Genomic DNA, 11,414 nt, shown 5'->3' with positions numbered 1-11,414 from the left:
TAGGCTACAATCATATTTTTTACGTTGAACGTTAAAGAGAAAAGCCAGAAAAACCATGAAAATAACTGTTCAAAACTCCATGTCGATATATGGCAGTAATTGTAGTTGAAATACAACAAATAAACAGAAAATTTGAAATGGTTTGTTAGTCGAAAATGAGACATTGTGCATGAACTGAAATCGCAGATAATAGTTTTTTTGTTAGTAATACAAACACCACAAACATAAATCAATATATTCACCATTCTTGCAATATACTTTTATTTAATCATTACACCCATAATTCGTCATTACATGCTAAACACCACTCTATAGGTTACATCAGTAACAGCAAACTTCTCCAGTATGAGGACAGCTTCCAGTGCAGTTTTGTTTTCCTCCTGGGCAGACATTGTCCTCGCAAACTCCTTGAAGACCGTTTACACAAGAACAAGACTCGTGTGTTCTTGCAAATCCTAGATGAAAGTGTAGCTTATGAAAATATGATACTCGAGTGCTTTTTTACTCAAAAAGAAATAAATTTAAGTCCCTGTTCTTGGTAATGGTTTTGTATCAATTCAAATGAAAGTAAAACTTTTATTTCAAATATCGTTTTGCACATTTTAAGCTTTTAGAGCAATTGTTTTGAAAAAAAATCAATTTGTGTAAGAGTAATATACAATGATTACACTGTTAGTTTTTCATTTAACACATCGAAAAGCAAATAGCTCTACAGAAGAAAATAGCTCTGTTAGTTTAAGTATCTAGATATATGATCAACGTACGATTTGACTCGAACTTCTTCAACAGCTTATCACTAGATCGTTTCTTTCCATGGACAGCCAATATAACAAGCATAAGAAATAATACCACCTTCAATACCTTCATATTTTACCTTTAACAAAAGCAGTACATTATCAAACATACTTTAAGATCATAAAGAGCTCATAAAGGTTTTGCATTTTTGTCTTAATTAGCTACATTCTACAAAACGAACGCATTAAACAAAAGCATTTTATACGTTTAATTTGCAACGAAAGTGTCAAATTCCTTAATTAATAATTCGAAAAATACTTTAAAAAACATTTATTAGAATGTAGAAGTTGTCCTTTCTTACCAAAACAAGTGATGATTTTAGTTGGTTCGTCTTCTTAATATCTCGTTTCAACCGTCCTTTTAAGATAGTGTTCTGATTGTACGAAAATTTTTTTGTGTGGATACTCTTTTTATACACGTCTGTATGTCAGCTGGTTAATCATATCTGGACAACCATTCGTCCAAAATTGTCATATGATTGACAGATCTACACACACTCTAATTAGACCTCACTTCTTAGTAATTAATTTTTACATGGCTTACCTGTTACCATTGTTTTTCGCCACCAGAAACAAGAACGGTACGAATACTAACAGCAGTACACAAAAAAATAATCTTATTGTAATTTTCTCTAATTGTAACGTAAATATTGAGCCTGGTTCACTGAAGTGAAAAAAGTCAATGCCTTAACGGAAACAAAAGAAAATAATAAAGAATAAAAAAGATAACTCCTGCTATGTAAATACTAGACCATTTCATTATTCATATCTTTAGAAGTCTATTGTTTTCACAGTGATGGGGAACAGACAAAAATTTTCACAGCACGACTGAATAAACTGAATGGTGACATCACAGAACAAAAATCGTGTCGTTCGTGCTTGTTTTGCTCGTGTGAACTAACCATATTTTACTCTCTGACTTTTAATTGATTTTTAATCTCCTTCGCATTCATCTTTTGCAATATTGATTTAACTAATGAAAATGTGAAGATGCGCTAATTATAGACACAAAAGATGCAAAATATTTTGAGATAGCATCATGAATAGTAGAATTTAATTTGCTTTTATTTTATTCTTTGAGCGATCATTACTAGTGGAAAATTATTTGATTTTCAAGAACATGAGAACAGGAAACGTCTTTTTAATGGAAATATGTTTTCTGTAAGAAGACATCGGCTTCAAAAGATTTTTAATAAAATGTTATATAATTACAGAGTTCATAAATAGTTATCATAGTTACTATTGTTGCATGTCTCTATTTATACGCGAATGTTTGAAGCTGCAAATTTTTCACGCACCAAGGCTGTCCAGGCTAGTCTTCTAAAGCACTGGTCTCTATGACAGTGGAACAGCATTCAAATAATATTTTCATCTCATCTTTAGTTTTGCACCCTACAAACCATCAATAATTTATCAAATATATGTAATTGAAGACTTTCCTCCCGCAGATAGCTCCTTGGAATTTTTAAATCATTTTATACATTAAAAAATTACGTGGCTCACACCATTAATGTTTTGTTGTATACTGACCCTATAAAAATTAAAATGATTCATTTAGTTGGACTTGCACTTTGTCCGTAAGAGCACAAAGGCTTTACCATAAAGCAGATTTTTTAAATTTAAGAACTCGACGTTTTTATCTCTACTTATGAAAAATTCATTAGCTGGGGGTATTAACTATAATCCCCCCAGCAACGCATGAATTGTTGCGTCGCTGGGGGGATTATAGTTAATAGTGATGGTATAAATCAAGGATTTTGAATCAAAATTTGTTTGTCGTAAGTAATTATGATAATTATTCTCCCAGCGAAGCACGAATTGTTGCAGAATGATTTTGGGAATGAGGTTTCATGAATATTGCTAATGCAAGTAAACTAGGACAACTTTCATTCAAAAAATATCAATAGCACATTGATTTTAGCGATAATAACCTTAAAGAAATGATCATTTTCTGATACATCAATTCCATCATTTTCTTTTAAAAATGAGTGAATTAGAACTGCAACTCAGCTGTCAGAGTATTAAATCTCACGTTGATAAGGAGGAAATTTACTCATGCAACCTTCTTGCATAACAAGCATGTTTGATATTTTTGGATACGCGAGGCAAAAAACTCACCGTTTGCACTCAATGTGAGCTAGATGCTCACATAAAGAACCAATGACCAAACGTCAAAATATAGGCCACTGATACAAATGAATTAATGAGCCAGTACATGTTAGACAAATTCAAGTCATTGACAAACATGTTGACCTATGGCTAAACTACCCCTGTGTATTTGATGTTAGTTCGCCGCACTTTAAAATACAAAAGGCTAAATTGCGTATGATGAAATTGCAAAGGAATTAAAGCAGACAAATGACAAAATCTTTGTAAAAAAATCATCTGCATGTTGGCCGTTTAACATACTTTATTCTCGACTTTACTCTCATAACATGAAATTTTTGAAAATATTTCGTTGAGCATGTAAAAGCATAAATGGGTATTCGTTCATGACCTGTTTGTAATCGATATTTTGCTGTTTGTTCACGAGATAAAAAGACGCATCACTATTGATTATTAAATTGGTTTTACCTCAGCATCTAGCTCACAATCTGCGCAAGCGGTGAGTTTTTTGCCTCGCGTTACCAAAAATGTTTGATATGCGAGAAAAGGTTGCTTGAGCAGTAAAACTCAGTAAAATTCATGCGAACACAGCGAGTTATAGCTTGAGCTAACGGGCACAAGTGACTTTTACCTCGGCCGATAGCTCTCGTTTGCTGTTAATAAAATATGCACGGTTGCACCTCGTTTGACCAAAATCGACACTTATTTGAGAACACTCCAAGTCGTGTGCACTCTGTGGCCCGCGTTTAAAGCATGATCTAAACGAAGAACAAAATAAAATTTAAATAAAATTTCTTTTTCTTTGTAAATCTCTAGGCAAAATAAATAAAAGTCTTATCGTTCAAACTTATGATCTGTACACGTGTGAACCAAGCATAAGGTTATGTGTAAATAATTAACAACAAAGCCTACAAAAATAGCGTTGTATTCAGATTTGTGAATGAAAAGAATAACAGCAATATCAATGACAGAGAGGATGAGAAGTGGAAGTACACATGAAGAAACGAAAAAAATAAAAAAATTGATTGGTGCTTTCAATATTACTCGAAAACTGACGATAACTTGGGCGATAAACCGGTCAAGAGCAAGCCGAAGTATTTACAGATATTCATGAGAGACGACATGTAGAAGGACTATTATCTCAAATTTGGAAGTGATTCTCAACGAACCCCACTTTACACTGCAAGCTATCAATGCAGAGTTGCAACAACGTCTACCAATAAAGCTATTTGTCAGTGAATATACGTACCGCACCGTAACGTTAGGAGAGGGTGTAAGGGCGTTTTGATTGACGTCATCAACATGTTAACGCCCTTAATCGTAATATTTAGGCACAGGCTGAATAAATTTAATTAATAAATGATTTGCGTAATATCACAGAAAAATGGTCAATTGTCATGTGCATTTTACGTATATTAATGAAGGGAGAGCATAGCTCTTTTGTTTGGCAACAATACGTTTTCTTTTTAAAAATTAGATTTGATAGATATCTGGTATTTTGTTCAAGTACGAACAATAAATTAATCATGTGGAACAAATATGTATAACGACATGCTAGTCACTTGAACTTTGCCACATATAAACCACGAGGCGTCATGGAAAGTAGATATCTTTCACATGAGATGGAACAAGACTACACACATAGGTGACAGGTATAAAGATTTGTGATTGTGCAAAGCAAAATTAAGATGCTGCCTTCAACTATCATCGATGACAAGTTGCCGAAAGACGTCTCATTTGATTGCAGATGTATTTGAACGTGTTGAAGAAAGACCGCCAACATCAGTGAAGGCAGCAGAACAAGAATTGGAAAGTATGAGGTATGACTTTGAACAAACGTTTTGAAAACATGGAAAAATACAGCTCAAAATACGTTCATATGACTGAAGGAGAAGATTGATTGTAGCCGATAATTCGGGCATAATCCGATCAACAGCAAGAGACGGCTAGAAACTAAAAATGTAAGTGACTACACTGACGATAAATTATTATTTGCTTCTTGATTTATTTCTAATGTTTTTCTGAAAATCGATAATCTTATAATCAAATAGTCGTATTTGGAGTCCTTGTAATATGCTTTAACTATGATGTTAAGCCTTTGATCGTTCGGAAGTTCATGTAGAACTCAATTGACTATAGCTATTCGTGTAATGTAGGTGAATGTTCTACCATTTCGAAAGTCAAACAGAAAATATATTATGATTTGCTCATTCTCTATATATCTGTTTCATACTTTTTTAGATGGTAGATGCCACATGGATGAAGTTGTTAAAGTCCCTTTACCACCTCTGTCATTCACTTCGATCACTCTTACTAGTTTGTCATTACTCATGTGTCATGGTGATTCATGGCCAAGAATGTTTATTTGTAGTTTGGATTCTTTGTTGATGTCAGTTGTTTGTTCATATAATGATGATGGGCCCCATTGTTATATGAGCCCACCTAAAGGTGGTCAGCTGATACTCATAGAAGATCAACTCTGCATTAAGCATTCTTTGAGTGATGACATAACTGGGGTATTGAAGTGATCCCTTTCCCTCGTTTGAAGTTACCCAAAGAGTACATTGGTTGATGACGCCCGTTACTTGACGTAGGAAATTGTATACATATATTAAATGGACATCTCATAACGGCATCTACGTATGAACGTCATGGAATGATTGGACTTTAAAAACGGACTATAATCTACGAAGATGGAAAACAAGCAAGTGGAAAAACACGATCCAAGTCTTGTGGTTTGTAAGTTGAGTAGATAAGTGTTAAAGGATATGAGTAACTGCATGAGATAGTTAGCTAAAAAAGGGGTCCTGATGGTCTATTATTATAATTTGAACCTTAATCATGAAAAACACCCAAATTAAAAAAAATTCAGTAAAAAATGTCACTTGTCGTGAGAAAATAGCTGGCTTTCACTCGCTACTTTTTACTAATTTTATTCAACGTTTATAAAAAAATTGCAATGATGCAAGTAGGATTTCTTAATTTTCGAAGATAAAAAAAATGTTAAAATAAATTTTAACGATGTATACGTAAAAACTGCGCGGTGAAAGAAAACGACGAGACCGACCAAGTCGCCTGTATCAGACTGACCAGGACTACGCTTAGAAATCAGGTATTAAAGTTTTTGTTCTTTTCAATATATTTAAGTTTGGTTTGTGTTCATTCATTATGCTGACATTTGTAACATGTTTTTTATAGAGTAGCTATGTCTGTAGGCCTATTGACTGGACAATGAATGAAGACCAAGTCAGACAGAAGCACCAAGACACATCTTTAATGGTGAACATTATGGATAACTAAAGTCTGAATGTTTATTGAAAGATTCAGACTTTAGTTATCCATAATGTTCACCATTATAGCACATTTTCAAATTCAACCGTTAAAAATTTCCGTAAAACTAAGTTTTCACAATTGTTAAATATTTTGACAAAACACATGAGTGAAAGCCAGCTATTAATGAAAGTTTTAATGACGCATTATCGAAATTTTGAATCGAATGGAGTTTTGTAAACATCAAAATTGATATTTATACAAGTCATGACTTCACTTTGGTCATTCTATTTTTCATTGTTATTGGCACGTGAATGGTCAGGTCGTACGTACTGAATAATTTTTTCATATGATTTATACATGGCTGCTATTCGTTTTCGTTTTTTTTTCTATTAATAAAATTTTTGTTAACACACTGCGCTCTTTCTACCAAAGTTTGCGTTTCTTTTTGTTCGAGCACAAAATATTTGCTGTGTCAATTGGTTAGTCAGCCTACTTATTGTCGCTCTGTAAATTTAAATTTTTTATGCGACAGTAATGCACGATCTGACTACGCTGCATGTTAAAGTAGATCATCGGGATCATTCGGAACAAAAGAACAAAAGAACAAAATATAAAACATCTTAAAACTCCAAAAATTTGGGAAAATTTTTCTAAATTTTTCATCTTTTCCTTTATTGGAGGGTTTTTTACCGGATCATCCGGTTTTCCCTCCCATTTCGTTTTGTTTCGGAAAAAAAACAGTGTCCACATTTGGGGCCAAGGAAGTCATTTGTCATAACATTGTAGCTTTCATGAAAATTCACGTTTCATTTTCATTACCTGGCCTTTGGGTGTATCTCCCAAAACACTGCGTTTTCAACAAAGCGGCACACATTTAAAAAAATAGGTACGCAGCGTGTACATGTTGGTAGCCTGCAAATATACAGGTACTGAATGAAGTAGATTTAATCAAATAAAATTATGTATTTAATATCATTTAAGTTAAACTTGTTCAAGATTTGAAAATGCTCTTTAGTTATATGACCAAGTAATTTCTTAACCCTGGAATCCAATATTACCAAGTAATTGCAACTGCTGGAATCTGATGCTACAATTGTTAAAGATTGAAGGTGTAGAATTCCAGAATATCTCAAACATTTCCTGTCTTACGATGAAAAAGAAAGTCATTAAAATGCTTGATGCATCTTCGCAAAATGACAACGAGCACGTAACGTTAGACCACTTGACCTAACTCATTAAATTTCCTGAAAGTAACGTCATGGCATTTCTTCAGTTTGATTTAGGAGCCACAGTGGTTCCACCAGGAATGAAGTTGAAGATCACATTCCCCGACATTAAATGGTTTATCCCGTCGTCCTGCTGCGCATACTTGTGGTCCTTTACTTGAAGTTCCGAGCACCTATTAACACAATGAATTAGTTGAAGAGTTTTTATGCATTCTTTACGAGAAAAGTTCTTGGACGTTTGATATTGTTTAATTAGTGGGGACGTTAAAGTCATATCTTCACATCTAAATATTATATGACATTCCAATATTGTAGTTTTTGTTTATGGTGAAATCCATACTATACTGTTGAAAGAATTATTTCACCAGCTGATTGATTCATTAATTGTATTATGTACAAGCTATAAATATCTGCTTTAGTTAGTATTCATAAATACCTGTTTTGGTTGGCAACAACCATATAGGACTTGTACGTCACTTCCTTGACAGTATTGTAACGTATAAGAGTGCTTGTAGTTTTGTTTTGATAATTTTTACTAAAGTTATGTTGTATTTCTTCTTCCATCTTGAGAATGTTAGCTCAGAATATTAAGCTGATAGCAATTGTGACGTAAACTCTGTACTTACTGTTTGATCATTGTTAAAGTAAGCAGAATATGGACTGTATTTCTATTTGTGTTCGTGTGCTTCTATTTGTGTTCGTGTGCTTCTCTTTGTGTTCGTGTACTTCTATTTGTGTTCGTGTACTTCTCTTTGTGTTCGTGTACTTCTATTTGTGTTTGTGTTTGTGTGCTTCTATTTGTGTTCGTGTACTTCTATTTGTGTTCGTTTACTTCTATTTGTCTTTTTGCACTTTCATATTGCAAATAAACACCTTGCTATTTGGCAACAATATAGAAACATCGAATATTATAATGTCTTCGAAGGAAGAAAAGTGTAAATCAACGAATGTGTTGGTATTATATACAGGTGGAACGATAGGGATGTATCGATCGAATGCTGGTAAATTTTCTTGCGTTTCGTTTAACGAAAATATTCTCTGAAATCCCGATGCAGCTAAAAGCTAAACTACCGCCCAACATATTATATAGTAATAATTGTATGTTTTTATATTGTTTTTATGCTGAGTATGTAAATGTTGTAGATGAAACTAAGTGATCTAGTGAAAACCTTCAGAAAAAGCATGAAATCATCTGATATCATTTCGATTGCAGGCTTAAAGTGTGGATCAGGTTTCACAGACCTTCTTAAGAAACTTCCCATGCTACATGATGATGATTATAAATATCCAAACCAGAGAAAGCCAGATGTCAGCCATGATCTTCATGAATTGGTGTTGCCGTATGTCTGCCAAAATTAATTACTATTGGTAAATACAATATGCCACTATTTTTGGCCTTTTATTTAGGTTATCTGAATATGGTGTACGTGTGTTTTATTATATCAAAGAATATGAAGAGAAAAAGGATTCGTCGAACATGGACAGTGAGGATTGGGTTGAAATAGCCAAGGATGTCAGGGATAATTATGATGCATTTGACAGTTTTGTTATTCTTCATGGTACTGACACAATGTCCTACACAGCATCTATTCTTTCCTTCATGTTTCAAAATCTTCACAAAACTGTCATCCTCACTGGATCTCAAGTAATGAAAATTAATGTTTTTGAATACTTTTCTTCTTCTGACTATAAGTTGTTTTCCAATTACAGATATCACTTTTTGAACAACGTAATGATGGCCGTAATAATGTACTTGGTGCTTTAATGTTTGCTGGTCACTTTGTCATTCCCGAAGTAAGATTTATGTAGATAAATTATAAAGCTCTCAGTTGATGTAGTAATTTCAAAACAAAGGTATGTTGGAAAGCTTATGAAGTTCATGGGCAGTAGAAAAAAAAGTAGTCAAGTGAATGGCAGCACCTTTGATATGAAATCACTACATGTTGAGATTAAATTATGCAATTGATTTTGAATAGCTACAATTTTTTGTCTTTACTCAGGTGACATTGTTTTTTCATGGTAAATTGTATCGTGGTAATAGAACCACAAAGATCAATTCGGGTGATTTTCTGGCATTTGATTCACCCAATCTAGCCCCGCTTGCTACAATTGGTGCAGAAATTAATGGTTAGTGACTCTGCTTTACACATGACAGCTGGGAGGGAGGGTAGAGCATTTAGTTCCAGGGATCTTCCATCTAATAGGGGCCTCCAATTTGAAGGAAGGAAAAAGGGATTGAAAGTTTGTTCTTAAAACTTTTGCATCATTTGAAGTGTTTGTTTGTCACAATTGCTAATATTTAAAATCATAACTTCCTAGGTCGACAAGAGTATTTTAAGCTAAGTCATACAATTGTGGCTCTGGTGGCTGGCCTCAAGAAATCACTTCACCAGTCACTAAATTTCTTTATTTACATTGTTTTTTAGTTCGCTGGGATGTTATCTGGAGATGTGACCCTAATAAGAAATTTACTGTTCATACAGAATTGAATCTTGATGTTGGAGTGCTGAAGCTATTTCCTGGAATAACTGATAATACAGTACGATGGATAGCTTAAGTCCTTATGTTTTGACCTCATTTTTTATTAAGCAATTTATTATTTTCCTGTGCGGAACCACAGGTTGAATCCATTTGCCGTGAACCAGTAAAGGGAATTGTTTTGGAATCGTTTGGCGCTGGAAATTGTCCAAATGAACGAAAAGAGTTCATTGAAATTTTGGAAAAGGCAATTAAACGTGGTGCAATTATTTTTAACTGCACCCAGTGTTTGAAGGGAGGTGTAAAAAAGGATTTTGAAACTGGAAAGGTTAATATTAAATCGTTATCACCGTACCATAAAACTTAAAGCATGATGAATCATTTCTGTTTTAGATTCTGTTTGACATCGGTGTCCTTTCTGGATCTGACATAACAACTGAAGCAGCGCTCACTAAACTTTCATACGTTTTAAGTAAGGATTTACCTTTAGACAAAAAGAAGGAGGTAATTTTGTAATAAAAGATTTTTAGCCAGCTCGTCCAAGTCATTCTACTTTTACAATACAAATTTTCAACAAATTATGATTCATTTCTTCAAAGAATAAATTCCACTCGATGTTTTTCCTGTAAATGAACCAAGTACTTCAGTGCTCACTCACGTCCAGAAAATGTGTAAAACATTACATTTCTATGAAAGATATAATATATGATAACGATCTGAAATTTTCATAGAACCATCAAAAAATTGCATGCTGTCATTCGCGTTGTAAGAAAAAAAAACTGGCTGGCTTCGTTTCTGAATATTGCGTGATAATAGGGTTATACTGAAAATTTTTCCTTTCCATAAGCATCAAACATTTTGCCATTGCCAATAGTTGCCTGGTGTTGTGATGATAGCTGTACTCCTGACGGTGAGTGACTTTGATCTTTTAAAGTTAAATATTTATTTTGATTTGTTCAGTTAATGGAAACCAGTATTCGTGGTGAGTTGAGCGTCGCTTCAACGAGCAAGAGTGGATTTATCAAAGCAATTGCCAGTGATATGGACTCTACCCCGGACAATAACGATGTTAGTAAACTTCTTCTAAATGGTACCTCTCATCACAAGGATAATGAAAATGGTGCAGCTCATTAATGATTGCCTTACATTCAAAACAAGATGAAACAATACAGTCAAGGTGGTACATAGAAGAAATCTAGGAGTTAAAAGTAAATTACAGCAATTGAGAGTAATTACTCGACATGTAATTTAATTTGTTTGCGTATTGTACTAAATTAACCAAGCTCAAAGTTTTAAACATGAAAGAACAATTAATTTATTAAATTACTAGTTATTTAATCCTGGTATAAAGATGGTGCTTGAAGATTTACATAAGTTCAAAACTAGATAAAATGACAGGACTCCGGACCACGATCGTAAAATTCCGCCCCGTACTTCAGTAAGCTAGATTGCAGGAAATATTACGATTCTTCCCGCTTCTGATTTGTAAAAAATGAATTATTTGAATGCTGTTCATCAATATACTTTGTTTTTGTAG

General features: G+C 33.7%; 1 protein-coding gene and 3 long non-coding RNA genes across 5 annotated transcripts; 2 read left to right on the top strand and 2 right to left on the bottom strand.

Annotated features, from left to right (window-relative positions):
• Positions 1-244: 244 nt before the first annotated feature.
• LOC124442857 lies at positions 245-1,195 on the bottom strand. Its single transcript, XR_006947380.1, has 3 exons — positions 1,097-1,195; positions 765-874; positions 245-455 (listed from the first exon to the last, which is right to left on the bottom strand). It is a non-coding gene; the product is annotated as an uncharacterized LOC124442857 (long non-coding RNA).
• A 771-nt stretch (positions 1,196-1,966) lies between these two features.
• Positions 1,967-3,652, bottom strand: LOC124442212. The gene is made up of 2 exons (XR_006947182.1): positions 3,532-3,652; positions 1,967-2,186 (listed from the first exon to the last, which is right to left on the bottom strand). It is a non-coding gene; the product is annotated as an uncharacterized LOC124442212 (long non-coding RNA).
• LOC124442213 lies at positions 3,467-5,199 on the top strand. The gene is made up of 3 exons (XR_006947183.1): positions 3,467-4,552; positions 4,648-4,861; positions 5,142-5,199. It is a non-coding gene; the product is annotated as an uncharacterized LOC124442213 (long non-coding RNA).
• A 2,712-nt stretch (positions 5,200-7,911) lies between these two features.
• LOC124442010 (L-asparaginase-like) lies at positions 7,912-11,392 on the top strand. Of its 2 annotated transcripts, XM_046992500.1 has the most exons (10): positions 7,912-8,043; positions 8,296-8,400; positions 8,613-8,739; positions 8,807-9,044; positions 9,110-9,193; positions 9,400-9,526; positions 9,826-9,938; positions 10,020-10,205; positions 10,271-10,381; positions 10,838-11,392. In XM_046992500.1, the coding sequence occupies exons 2-10, from the start codon at positions 8,313-8,315 to the stop codon at positions 11,009-11,011; spliced, it is 1,248 nt and encodes a 415-aa protein (XP_046848456.1). In that variant the 5' UTR covers positions 7,912-8,043; positions 8,296-8,312; the 3' UTR covers positions 11,012-11,392. The 2 variants fall into 2 exon arrangements, with proteins under 2 accessions (XP_046848456.1, XP_046848457.1); XM_046992501.1 differs by lacking the exon at positions 8,296-8,400 and having other exon boundaries at positions 7,914-8,043.
• Positions 11,393-11,414: the final 22 nt, after the last annotated feature.

The sequence above is a fragment of the Xenia sp. Carnegie-2017 genome, unplaced genomic scaffold (assembly GCF_021976095.1).
Source record: "Xenia sp. Carnegie-2017 unplaced genomic scaffold, XeniaSp_v1 HiC_scaffold_20, whole genome shotgun sequence".
In the NCBI taxonomy this organism is placed as follows: domain Eukaryota; kingdom Metazoa; phylum Cnidaria; class Anthozoa; order Malacalcyonacea; family Xeniidae; genus Xenia; species Xenia sp. Carnegie-2017.
Note: the sequence above shows the minus strand (reverse complement) of the source record. Positions and strands in the feature narration are given on the sequence as shown.

Bases quoted from the DNA above. Each gene is read 5' to 3' on its own strand.
- LOC124442010 (XM_046992500.1), top strand. From the start codon at position 8,313: ATGTCTTCGAAGGAAGAAAAGTGTAAATCAACGAATGTGTTGGTATTA. The intron at 9,194-9,399 runs GTAAGATTTATG...GTCTTTACTCAG, and splicing joins GTCACTTTGTCATTCCCGAA to GTGACATTGTTTTTTCATGG. The intron at 9,527-9,825 runs GTTAGTGACTCT...ATTGTTTTTTAG, and splicing joins AATTGGTGCAGAAATTAATG to TTCGCTGGGATGTTATCTGG.